The sequence below is a fragment of the Medicago sativa genome, chromosome 8 (genome assembly GCF_051527215.1).
Source record: "Medicago sativa cultivar Bolivia chromosome 8, Bolivia_mono, whole genome shotgun sequence".
Classification (NCBI taxonomy): Eukaryota; Viridiplantae; Streptophyta; class Magnoliopsida; order Fabales; family Fabaceae; genus Medicago; species Medicago sativa.
In genome coordinates this window covers 21,546,956-21,559,953 of record NC_140756.1, presented here as the reverse complement: position 1 = coordinate 21,559,953, position 12,998 = coordinate 21,546,956, and the positions used below count along the sequence as shown (strand labels likewise).

At 32.3% G+C, this 12,998-nt stretch overlaps 2 protein-coding genes across 2 annotated transcripts; one reads left to right on the top strand and one right to left on the bottom strand.

Annotated features, from left to right (window-relative positions):
* Positions 1 to 997: 997 nt before the first annotated feature.
* LOC146897793 (remorin-like) lies at positions 998 to 5,425 on the top strand. The gene is made up of 5 exons (XM_085734792.1): positions 998 to 1,256; positions 3,133 to 3,174; positions 3,708 to 3,795; positions 4,101 to 4,182; positions 4,950 to 5,425. The coding sequence occupies exons 1-5, from the start codon at positions 1,061 to 1,063 to the stop codon at positions 5,142 to 5,144; spliced, it is 603 nt and encodes a 200-aa protein (XP_085590918.1). The 5' UTR covers positions 998 to 1,060; the 3' UTR covers positions 5,145 to 5,425.
* Positions 5,426 to 7,602: 2,177 nt separating this feature from the next.
* MYB17 (myb domain protein 17) lies at positions 7,603 to 11,009 on the bottom strand. The gene is made up of 3 exons (XM_085734790.1): positions 10,476 to 11,009; positions 9,429 to 9,558; positions 7,603 to 8,356 (listed from the first exon to the last, which is right to left on the bottom strand). Exons 1-3 carry the CDS (start codon positions 10,612 to 10,614, stop codon positions 7,732 to 7,734), a joined length of 894 nt encoding a protein of 297 aa, XP_085590916.1. The 5' UTR covers positions 10,615 to 11,009; the 3' UTR covers positions 7,603 to 7,731.
* Positions 11,010 to 12,998: the final 1,989 nt, after the last annotated feature.

Below are 12,998 nucleotides of genomic sequence, written 5' to 3'. Positions count from 1 at the left end.
CCCGCCAAAAAGATACAACACGTTACTCACACACATACACACGCATTTTCATTACTTTCCTTTTCACTTTACTATGTGAATCGGATATGGGTTCCATTGGACTGAAATTAATTTTGGTGACATTGATGAAAAGTAAATAATTTTTTTAAATATACCAACATTTAATTTTAGTTCTTCTAAAATATTTTTTAGATTTTTAGACCATCTAAAATTTTTCATCTGTGAAATTAATCTCTGCTCTACATTGAGAACATGGACTAATTTCATGGATAAAAAATGTTGGAGGGACTAAAAGTCTAAGAAATATATTAGGGGGACTAAAATCAAATGTTGATATATTTAGGAGACCATTTACTTATTAAACCTTTGATGAAATTAATGCATTTTAGATAAAAGATTAGAATAAATTATTTAGATGAGAAAAAATAATGGATTAAAAGAGATATAGAAACAATGTCATCAATGTCAACAAAAGTTAATGTCATTCAAGTACAATCTATCAGATATCATCTATGTCGATTTGAGTAAAACGCGACATACGACAAAATTCTCTTTCAAAAAATTTAACAATGATGTATTTTTAGTGAATCCAAAATATTTACTCCTTCTGTCTTCTTAACATCTTATTTTCAATCTCAAAATAATTGTCATTTTAAAATATCAACACAACATTTATTAATTTTTTTTCATTATTATGCTTTTATTTATTAAATTTCATTCAACTTAACTATTTCACAAACTACAATCAATAATAATATTTTAGTAAATGATACTAATTTCATCCTTGAAATCAACATAATTATTCATTTTCTCAAAAATCGAATACAAGCCTTAGACTATTATTATTTTGAGAAAGAGTATAAATTTTAAAATAATATTTGAGAAAGGAAAAAAAAAAAACAAAAAGACAGTCTGTGAGTTGAAGAGCCACACAACACAAGTTCTTTGTTGATCTTAACGTTACTATAAATACGTTGTTTTTGTTCTTGTTCTTTTCAGATAACACAAACCTTAAACTTCTTCTTTCTTGCTCTCTCTTAAACATTTTGTGTCTGAACCTATGGCTGAACTCCAAACCAAGCAAGAAGCAGTTCCTGCTCCTGCTCCGGCACCGGCACCGGTTCCAACTCCAGCTCCTGCTGCGGTTGAGCCACCTCTAGCTGAGGCTCCACCGGTTAATGTTGTTGAAAAGAAAGCGGCGGCACCGCCACCTGTAGCAGATGACACAAAGGCACTTGTTGTTGTGGATAATGAGAGTGAGTTTGTGAATTCCTTCTTTAATTTCTCCTTTGTTTTAATCATGAGTTGTCATCAAAATTCAATTTTTACAATTGTATCAATATTGTTTCATAGGGTGATAGTTTTGGAAGAAAAAATTGAAGGAGTGAAAATTAATGAAAGTATGGTTCTTTAACTTGTGTTTAATCATTAATTAATGTTTGTATTATGATAATTGTCTTTGAGCTTGAGTTTTTTATTTGTTTAATGTTTGAGTTAATTTGAATTTTTTGTTGAATATACTATTGATTCATGTTTAAGCTTTTTATGCTCTGATGTTTTGTGCTTTGATTAAGTGCTTATTTTTCCTGAAAATTAATTATGGGTTTTTATCAAAATCTTACTTTTCTAATTTTGATTAAATTGTAGAGTGTGGTGTTTGACTGTTTGTTTATGTCTGCTCTCAATTTTGTAGAAAATGGAAAAAAAAAAAGTTTACTTTTCTTTCATTTTTTTGTTTTATAATTCTGATATATGTTTTTGGGATTCTTATGATTTTCATTGTTTCTTTGAGAACCATTTTTGTATGAATTGGGAAAGTTTTCAATTTCTAGCTTCTTCTAATAGTAATTATTTTTCCCTCATGAATTTTCCAAATGCTTTGTTCATATCTTCAATCAGTGATTCGTTAGGCATGCCTTTTCAATTATTAGTTATGGTCTTGGATGCTTTCTATGATGTGACATATTAAATATGGGGTAGGGTATCTTCAATTTCTTTGCCTTGCAAAAGTTGGTTTGACTCTTTCTCAATGCTCATTATTGCAACATAAATGATTATCTAGCTAACTATAGTTTTTGCTCTTCAAGCTAACTAAATATATAAAGGGTTTAACCATCCAATAGGGCTCACATGGTTAATAAGTTCCATTAAGAATGAATTGTTCAGTCGAACCTGAATTCGATTCCTGGAACAATTCAGAGCTAAACTTTATTTACCTCCTGACCGAACTCTAGATTACCATGACCCCTTTCCTTAGAACCGGAGTGGCCTAAATGCATTGGTTAAGAAATCAATGAATAAAAAATCCATAATAATTATACTTTTAGGGCATTCATTAGCATTCTCCATAGATAAATTCTTAACTAAGTAACTAAGTACACTTAGATTTAGTTGGGCTCAAGTGAAAAAAGAGTATCGGCGAAATATAAATCAGCTGTGATATTCGAATTTGAACTCTATCTGAAATAATACGAATAAGATTTTACTTATCTTTTGATTGAACTCTAGATTACTGTGGTCTAATTCCCTTGTGAACCAAATGTTAAGACAAAAAAATAAATGATCCGTGCTTGTATACATTTGTTACACCTAGAAAATTATACATTTTCTTTGAAAAGCTACTTTGGGACCAGTGTGTCAAAAGGTGAGAGATAGTGCTTACACAAATATATCTCTCATATCATTAGGTACCTCACCATAAATCCCCCCCAATAAAGGTACCTTACACTAGACTTGGGAAACTTTCACTCAACAAAGCTTAGTAGTCCTTAAATCATTTCTTGTTCTATACGTCAATGAATAATTTCTCCTTTGTCCAAATTAAAGTGATTTTCATTATCACCTTAAACTGATTTCAAAATATTGTCCCACTATGTTGCAATGACAGGTCTTTTTCATTGTGTAAATGATTCTTTGATTTGTAGGAAAAGTTATTCTAAACATTTATCATATCTCACTGGCATCTTTAATAAGATAATAAAAAAGTTAGCATCCTAATTAGAATCCAATAAAGAAAGGAATCATGTATTCTTTACCTTTTCCCTCAAAAAAAAAAAAAATGTATTCTTTACCTTTGATGTAATTATCTTAGACATAATTTCTTATCTTTACCATTTTTCTTTTGGTTTACAGAGGCACCAGAACCTGTAAAAAAGAATGCATCCCTTGATAGAGGTTAGTCTTGTTGAACTTTCTCAGATTTCATTTTGTTTTTCATTACCTTATTGATATTTGATATTAACATTTACAATTAATATTTAGAGCTACTTGTTTCATAACCATCAAAGGTCTATCTGGATTGACTTATTTGAGCTTATCTACTGGCATAAGTACTTGATAGAGTATTTGGGAGAGTTTATGCATCCAAACAATTTAAGACATGTTCATAAGATGTTTTCAACTTTATTTCCAAAAACTCGAGGATAACTTATGAAAACAACCTATAGCTTACATGAAAATAGTCTGACTTTATCTTTTGTTATAGAAATAGCTTATACATAAACACTTATATGACACACGCTTATTCTATAAACGCTTAATTAAGTTGTTTATTCAAACAAGCTTGTAAGACACAGTGCTAATATATGCCTAGGTTTCTTGCTGTCACAATTCTCTATCTTCCTTGGTAACATGAATATGTGCTTATACTTAATAACTCCTCTTATGAAACCTCTCCTCAAATATGTTTTTTTTTTTGTGGTCTACAGATATTGCTCTTGCAGAAATAGGGAAAGAGAAAAGGTTATCTAATGTGAAGGCATGGGAAGACAGTCAAAAAACCAAAGCAGAGAATAAGTAAGAATTGATTTTATTGTTTGTTTTGCAGTTAGTTATTGTAGTCATAAAACTTAGTTTAATTGCATAAAAATATTTTAGGGATCATTTTGGAATATTGATAACATGAGGGACTAGACTGATACAATCATATTATTTCAATGACCATTTTAGACATTTACTCAAAAATAGAGTGAAAATAATGATCAGTTTTTTGCAATTAAAAATGAGAACATACCAAACAGACTCTTAAAGTATCATTTGAAAATAATTTCTTTTTATGTTTAATATCCTAAAATTTAGGGATTTTTGTGTTATCTTTACAGGGCACAAAAGCAGCTCTCTACTGTTGCTGCTTGGGAAAACAGCAAGAAAGCAGCTCTTGAAGCTCAACTAAGAAAAATTGAGGTAATAATTAATCTGTTATTTAATTATTTATTAAAGTAGTAGTTATTATTATTGATTAAAAGATGGTAGCACTATAAATTGTGATGTATGTTGGTCCACCAAACAGATAATGCACATCTTTTTAAAGGACTAAACATAATATAATCAAGATAAAGATAAGATTTTATGGCATAAAATACATGATATAGTATATGCTTTTATTGACAGCAAAAAATGTAGACTTTTGAAGTAGTAAATTCTTTTACTTTTTAATGATGTCTTTTCTTTACTCTTGTCATATTCTTACCAGACATTTGGAACCTTCAATCCAATTATTGTCTTGCTTTTGTCAAACAGTATCAATTTAAATACCTATGCAGTCCATATATTGAATCCTTCTTTATAAAGAATTATGCTTTTATCAAATTAGAAAAGAAACTCTAAATGGTATGTAAGACCTAACTCCCTATGAAGCACGGATACGGACACTGAAGACAATACAGACACCGACACGCTGACATCATTAATAATTTGAGAAAATTACATAATTCAGTGTAATTATATGTGTCGGAGTCTTGTCAGTGTCAGACACGACACATGTCTGATACCGGGACACGCCTAATCCTAGGAGCGTCCGTGCTTCATACCTAACTCAACTGACAATGTTGATATCAACTGAAAACGCTAATATTGATAGGTCGGACACCTTCATCCGAGTTTCGCCATTAATCTCTTAGAACAGTTTGTTATTTTGAACAATTTAATTAAATTTTTGAACACTTTGGCAGGAGCAATTGGAGAAAAAGAAAGCAGAATATGGTGAGAAAATCAAGAACAAGGTGGCAATGGTTCACAAACAAGCAGAGGAGAAGAGAGCAATAGTTGAAGCTCAACGTGCTGAAGCAATTCTCAAGGCAGAGGAAATAGCTGCAAAACATAATGCAACAGGAACAGTTCCAAAGAAACTCCTTGGATGCTTTTAATATGATGTCATACCAATTATGAAATTTTGTCTATATTGTTGTTATTATTATTCTTGTTTTGTTTTGATGTTGTTTGTGTGTGAGTGTAAAAGTTATGGAAAGGGAAAATACATTGGAGGAACATGTTGGACAGCAAAGAGGATCTTTGGTTTTGTTGAAGTATCCAATGTCAGAAAATGTTTTCTTTTTAATTACTATATAAAACTATTGGGACAAAGATGAAAGATGTATGTTGTTATTGCCTTAATACTTTAGAGAAAATATTCAATTTAATCATTAAATTTGTAGTGTTGTATTATTAACCTACTTCTAAATTTCCTTTCATTGATTCTTTCCACTACATTATTACACAACCAATCTACCAACTATACATTGTATGATGTATATTTTAACTCTGTTCTCTTCTTTTGTTCTTTCTTTGCATTTGAAGAAATGTAAAAGTTATTTGATAAGCAACAGACACTAGTATTGAACTACTACAACGTTTTTTATTTTTTTATTTCTTGCTGTATGATTATGATTATATTTATTTTATTGGTAAGAATCAACTAGAATTATTATAATTGTTTAGTTATTTATTGTGTACACAATGTTGCCTTATTGTGTACAATTCATACAACAACAACCAAGTCTAATCATGTGTGTACAACTCATATGTTTATGAATAAACATTCGGTATGTGTTTGGAAGGGTGTCACGCTTTGCAAAACTGCGGCATGAATCCACATCAACGCAACGTGAAAGCTTGAACTACTAGCTTCTTTATTTCCACGAAAGTGACCTATTGAGACGCATGTTTGGCTGTCCCGCTGCCAAGCCAAACAGGTGCTGAACCATTCACGCAAATCAATAGTCTTTATATGATTTTGTGTTATGTATTTGTGTTTCACTACCTCTGTCGGTGGCGGATTTTGCCGCCAACAGCTCTGCCTTTAAGTTTTTCCAATTTTGGCCACATACAATCATCTATTGCTGTCAACTCTAACGACCTTTCTAACAATCAACCACACCACTACGACCGCCTCCTCAAAATTGGTTTACCCTAAGAAAGATCACTGCCGACAACCATCTCACATCGTGCTCTCAGGTGTTGCCTCGATACATTGGTTTCATATTTCGTCTTTGTGTTTAGTTTCGGTGTAAGAATACCTAGATTCTATTGTGGTGACTTATCTTCTCGTCAACGATCGTTATAGTGATGATTCTTTTTCCACATATGGATCATATTTGTGGTGACTACTGTTCCCACTGACGATCAATTTGGTTGTGACTCTTTTTCCACATATTGATCATATTTTTCTGAGAATTTTCTTTCCACTGATGATCAATCCGGTGGTGACTATTTTCTCGCATATAGATCATATTAGCGGTGCATTCTCTTCCCATCGACGAACAATCCAGTGGAGACTCTTTTCCTACAGATGAATGAGTAATTGTGCCCCCTCTTCTCGTTGATGATCATCCTGATGGTGACTTAAAGGTTATGACTCACTAGAGCCTAATGATTGTCAAACTTGGTTTAAGTATTGTGAGAAAATATTTTGCTTGTAACAAACTTAAAACACAGTAATCTTCAGCTTAATGGAGAGTGTTATGAATCAATTAGAATAATTAGTATTGATCATGTACAACTCATATGAGAATATAAATAAACACTTTGTGCGGTCTCATTTGAGACAACTCACAAGCATTCACATAGATCTACATTTTCTACATATATCATGTGGTTTTGCAATACACTTAAAATGACATGTTATTAATTTTGCCAATGTTTATTCATAACTGAGATTAATACATGATAGAATGAAAATCACTTTACCAATTTCCATAACATGATTACAAGACATAATGAGCAATTAGATGGACTTGTCGCCTAACAACAATTAACAAACCTAACTGAAAAAAAAAATGATTTTGATGTGAGAATGACTCTACAATAATCAATAATGACACCATACTAGAATAGACAAGACTTAGAATTATAGATATTATTCACTACCAATTTAGAGTCAAAAGTCAAAGACCACATGGTCCAATTCCAAGTCTCTACCCTACAAAGTACAAACAGATAATAGTCTCTAAGCTTCACTCTCTAAATACATACCCATGTGCACCCAACATAGTCTTGTGTACCTTCAAATGTGTAGTAGTAGACATGGTACATACTTGTAAGAGTGTAAAGTTACATTTAGTGATGCTGATAAGCCTAACAACCTAAAATTTCAAAATATCATTAATGTTATCTTTGAAGCACGGATACGGAAACCGAACATGACATGGACACTGACACGTCAACACCGCTAATAATTTTAGAAAATCACATAATTCAGTGTAATTATATGTGTCGGTGTCGGACACGATACATGTCCGACACCGAGACACACCTAATCCGAGGAGTGTCTGTACTTCGTTGGGGATATATATTTAATATAGCCATCATCATATTCATCCCACAAAATTACTACATAATCAATCTTCTCATACTTGTCCAAATCCAATGGCTTACATAGAAAACACTACTTAGTCTACAAAATTAGCCAAAAGCATCATACAACCAGCACTAAAAAAAGGGTGCCAAAAGAAAGCTTCATTCTAAGAAGCTCATATCATTGTTGGAAGGAAAATCCAACAAGAGTTGCAGTGCAGTGTCAGATGAATCTTCAAGATCATTAGAGCTTGATGAATCATCATAACCTACATCAAATGACTTGTAGTTTCTCCATTCAAAATCCTCCATCACATTGCTTGTTGTAGTAGTAACAGAAACTGATCCACATTTGTTGTTGTTATTACAAGATGACCCTTCTTGAGACATTGAACTTTGGCACTTAGTTTTATCATCATCGTCCTCGTCGTCTGATTTGCGACCGGTGCGAAAAGATTGTCCAACTTCAGAGTTCCATATCTTAAGGAAATAGTCAGAATCAGTTTTGTTGCTTGCCAAAGAAGGAATGTTGTTATTGTTGATTAAAGATGTGTCTTTTGAGAGCCTTGCTTCTGCTTCAAGTCTTGCACTTTCCCATTGAGCCATGTGGCGCGTGGCGATAGACGAATTTGATTTGGAAATTGGGAAGTAATGTGATGAGGCTATTGGTTCATGAGTTTGTGGATCAATTCCCATGCATATGAGACGTTTCTTTAAATGTGTGTTCCATAAATTCTTGATCTCATTGTCAGTTCTTCCTGGTAGCTGAGAGGCAATTGAAGCCCACCTGTGAAATTGTTTCATTTGCTTTAAAATTCTTAAAATATAGCCATGGAGAAAATGGACATGAAAGTTAATGCAGTGAAATTTGATGATAATCTATGAAGCACTGTCACATACACATGCACAGTCATCAAATACAACATTAACATTGACACTGACACATAAACATCAGTAATAATTTAAGAAAGTGAAAGTGATCGAAAATATCACATGTGTTTGTGTCGTTTCGGTGTCTGACACACATGTATCTAACATTGAACACGTGTCGAACATGGTAAATCTACTGAGGGTCCAAAAGGTATTTCATTGGTCAAGAAACAAGTTGTTCTGAAAGTATATAAAGGACAGTATTAGTCCACCACATGTGACAGCCCTAGTATGAAAAACTTATACTCCCTCCGTCCCGGAATATCTGACCCATTTTCTAAAAAAAAGTGTCCCAAAATAACTGAGTCATTTCAATTTTCAATACAACTTTCATCATTCCCAATACAATATAACTCTAATTAATACTACTTTCATCATTCCCAATACAATATATTCCACTTTCCCCTTTATTTATACATTTTTCTTAATCTGTGTGAAAAACCAAACTGGCTCAGATAAAACGGGACGGAGGGAGTACTAACATAATGGCTATAATAATATGATGCACAATCAGATTATTTAAAAATGCTTGTGCCATAAATATCCACTTGATTTCTGTCATTCAATATCAGTATGGATTTTTTATTTCAACTGAGCCTAAGCAGGCACAATTCCCATTAGTTTTGGTTTTTTTTCTGTTCAAAACTGAAGGAATAGGATTGTGACATAACAAAGACTATAGATAAAAACTTTCAATTTCCAAATACTCATTTACTGAGTTTTAGACTTCATTTTCACATATAAGTTTGGCAAAATTACAGTTCCAACTTGATTTCGCTTAACTCACCATCGATCCAAACAGACACTAAATAGGTTTGGTAGTCAAAAGTAAAAGGAATAGGACCACTCAGCACTCTAACGTGCCCCCTAACAAACATGGTGGAAACACTTCTCTGCTGAAAGAGTCTAAAGGGAACTGAAGAAAGTACCTGTTTCCAAGGATGGCATGAAGCTGTATGACTAGTTTTTCTTCCTCAGGTGTAAAGGGACCGCGTTTAATATCAGGTCTTAGGTAGTTGGTCCATCTTAGCCGGCAACTCTTACCGCAACGAAGAAGGCCTGAAAGAAACGTAAAAACCTAAAATCATCAAAGAAAGGAATGCAATGTGTATCAAGTAAAAGCAAAATTTATCCCATAAATCTACTTGATTCAGAACCTTAACCTCATAAAAACCTTAATCTCATATTTAGAACACATAATGGTTATATAATCATAGATAACATACTGCTTGTAAAGGTGTAAACTTTCCTTCTATTGCAATTTTTCCCTTCTCAAATTCTTGGCTTTTTACTTCAATCAATAAGTTAAAAAAGAAGAGCAGAAAGAGGTTAAAAAGCTCTTAACTTGATTCAAAGTTATAATGTAGCATATGTTACAAAAGCAGATAAACACCATGAATATATTGAATACAAACAAACACAGCCATAAAGATTGGAACTTTCTCTTGTCCTTTAAGACAATATTATTATCCTAATAATAACTTCTTAGGTAAAAAGTACAAACCAATAAAGGGTCACAAAAAATCAACCAAACACATTTGTTTAACAAACACACAACCTATTTCATAAAAAAACATATTTAAGAAACACAAATTTATGATCTATGCCAATGAAAAGTTAGGTTAAAAAAAATGCACACTTATGATCAGTTTGGATAAACATCTTACTTAAGCACTTATATCATAAGCTCTTATCATATAAGTGCTTATGTATTAAGTTATTTTCATAGAAAAAAAATTATTAAAATCTAACTGTTTTCCCATTAGCTATAAGCTGTTTTTATAAGCTATCCTAGTTAGCTTATGAAACTAAGCTGAAAACAACTTATAAACCTGTTTTAATAAATTTTATTTAACAGTTTCACAAGTGCTTATATCACTAGAACAAGTTACAAGCTCATCCAAACATAGCCTTATATTTCTTCCTAAACACATAAGGAGGGAAAAAAATAGTTTAAAAAAGAAAGCTTAAAAAACCTGCTAACTTAGGAAGAGAACGCCAGCTTCCATGACCACCATTTTTCTTGATAAAATTAACAAGAACTTCATCTTCTTCACTAGTCCATGGACCTTTCTTCAACCCCATTTTGCTATCACAACAAGGTGTTCTTCCCATTTTCCTTTCTCTCTCAAAAAATGCGATGAAAACTATAACCTAAACCAAAAAATGGTTTTAATATTTAACACCTTTAGAACAATCATGCACACTGGTGCATTATTAATGTTGATTTGTTTGTAGCACTTGAAAAGACTTAGGAAAACACTTGGAAAGTCTTAAAGTGAGGATGATAACATAAAAATGGAAGGATTTAAATGTTGAGAAATAAAGTTTGTGTGATATTTATCTGAGTGTGAAGCTATTTGAGGGAGGATGCATTATTTATTGATTTATACGGCGTTGTGTAAGAACTGTTAGGTAGTCTCAACCTGGCTTTGTGCATTTAATGTTTGCAGTATATTAATGTTTAGAAATGTAAACTAGGGATAGGGTGGTGGATCCTGTTACAACTTACAAGACATCAACAACATATTGGTCCAAGTGTAATAAGATTTGTGTTCGAATCGGCGCTCAGTTTGATAAAATCACGATGACATGACTACGTTGAAATTACATTGACTTATTGTGATTCAGATGATTTATATCGTTAGTCCAAACATGTACTTAGATTCTAGTAAGTAATATTCTAATTTGAGTGTTGTGGATGAAAATAATGTAATTGGAAGACGAGACTTCCTTAAGATAGTCGGTCGAATTATTGTTGAGGTTGATTGATATTTTGTATGTATAATGCATTTTTGATCCATCAAGTATCGCGATTGTTTTTGGAGCAATTTTGACCCCTTTATATTTTTTCTTTTTTGTAATTTGGTAGTCCTTATCTCAACTTCAAAAATTTGAAATCATTTATTGAAGTGGCAATTGACTCTTATTGGCAACGTAACGTTTCTTTAAAATAAAAACGCCAAAAATCAACCAGACATGTGATAGTGAATGAAATCTTCAATTAGGAATCAAATTTTTGGACCTCTTTAATTTCTTTTTTTTAATTTTTAAAAAAAGTCCCGCTGATTATTAGAGGTAGGTGTGACGTCAACAAATAATTTCATATTACCATAAATTAGGAGAAAAATTGGGAGAGGTACTGCAAGATCCAAGATCGCAAAGGGAGAAAAGGGCAAAAGCACTGAACAAAATTTATGCCCTTGTATTATGTAGGATATTTTTTATTCTAGTCTCTCAAAATAAGAATTAAAATGAACATTATAAGTATCAATTTTAATATGTATAGATTTTACAATGACTAAAACAAAATATTAAGGATCTCTTTGATATTCTAAAAAATGAATGACATGAAAAAACAACAACAGTTGTATAGTGTTTAATCCGCTAAAACTTGTTTTTTTCTTTCTTTCTTTCTTTTCTATATTTGAATAAGTCGGTCCATCCCAATCTATTTTTTAAAGGGTCAATTAAGATGTTTTAAAAAGATATGATTATTGTTTTTCATGCATTTTATAGTTCACGTCACCTTAAAATTCAAGTTCGTCGAACTAATCCACTTTACCAACTCACTAGAAAAGTCAAAAGTAAGATTAAGGTTTTGCAGTACTGACCCTAAACCCGATCCATCATTAACCTAATACAACACACACAACAAAGGGTCAAAGCTTCTTCGACAAGCAACCAACGGCTAGCATGGACAATTGCCAAACAAAGGCAGGGACAAGGGTGAATATCAAGGCTACGTTACTACCATTATAATTTCAACCATTAACGCTTGGCTCATCGGAGGCTCCTCAATTCCACTCTAAATCTCTTGAAACGAGGGAAAGAGACACAATCTCTATTCAACATACCTCGTACTTCCATTTTTCTTACTTACCTGGGAGTCAGAGTGTCTGCATGTAGTATCTCCCATCAACAGATGTGAAGTGCTGCTCAACCACCTCTCTCAGGGTGATTCTCTCGATCCGAATCAAAGCAAAAAAAAAAGTTTTTTTTTTACCAAAAGTAACTTATATTATTTCATTCATCGCAATACTAAAAACACAGTACAGAATCAAATTAGAGATTCACTGACAAACGTACAACTTTGACACCCTTTCTTATCTATCGGCGACATAATTTGATTGTCTCCTTGCAAAATTTATCTTAAAGTTTGGATAATGTTATAACAAGGCTCATGGCCGTTCCAATCAAATTGGAGTCCCAACTCTCATATTAAAAATGGATTCTTAATAAAATAAAATAAATTTGAGGTAATTTGAACAACAAGTGTTATTCTCCCTTAAAAAAACGTTATCTTAATTTCAATTTTTTGTTTGTTTGTGAATGTGTGTGAGTTGGGTTGAGCCTACCTTGTTCATTTGCTCTTTTTTATTAGATAATAAGTGTTTGATTTGAATTTACCTATCATATATAACAAGAAAATTACATCCTACATCCCAACAATTATACTCTTACACCCTACAAATATCTGAGGCCCCCATAAATTATAG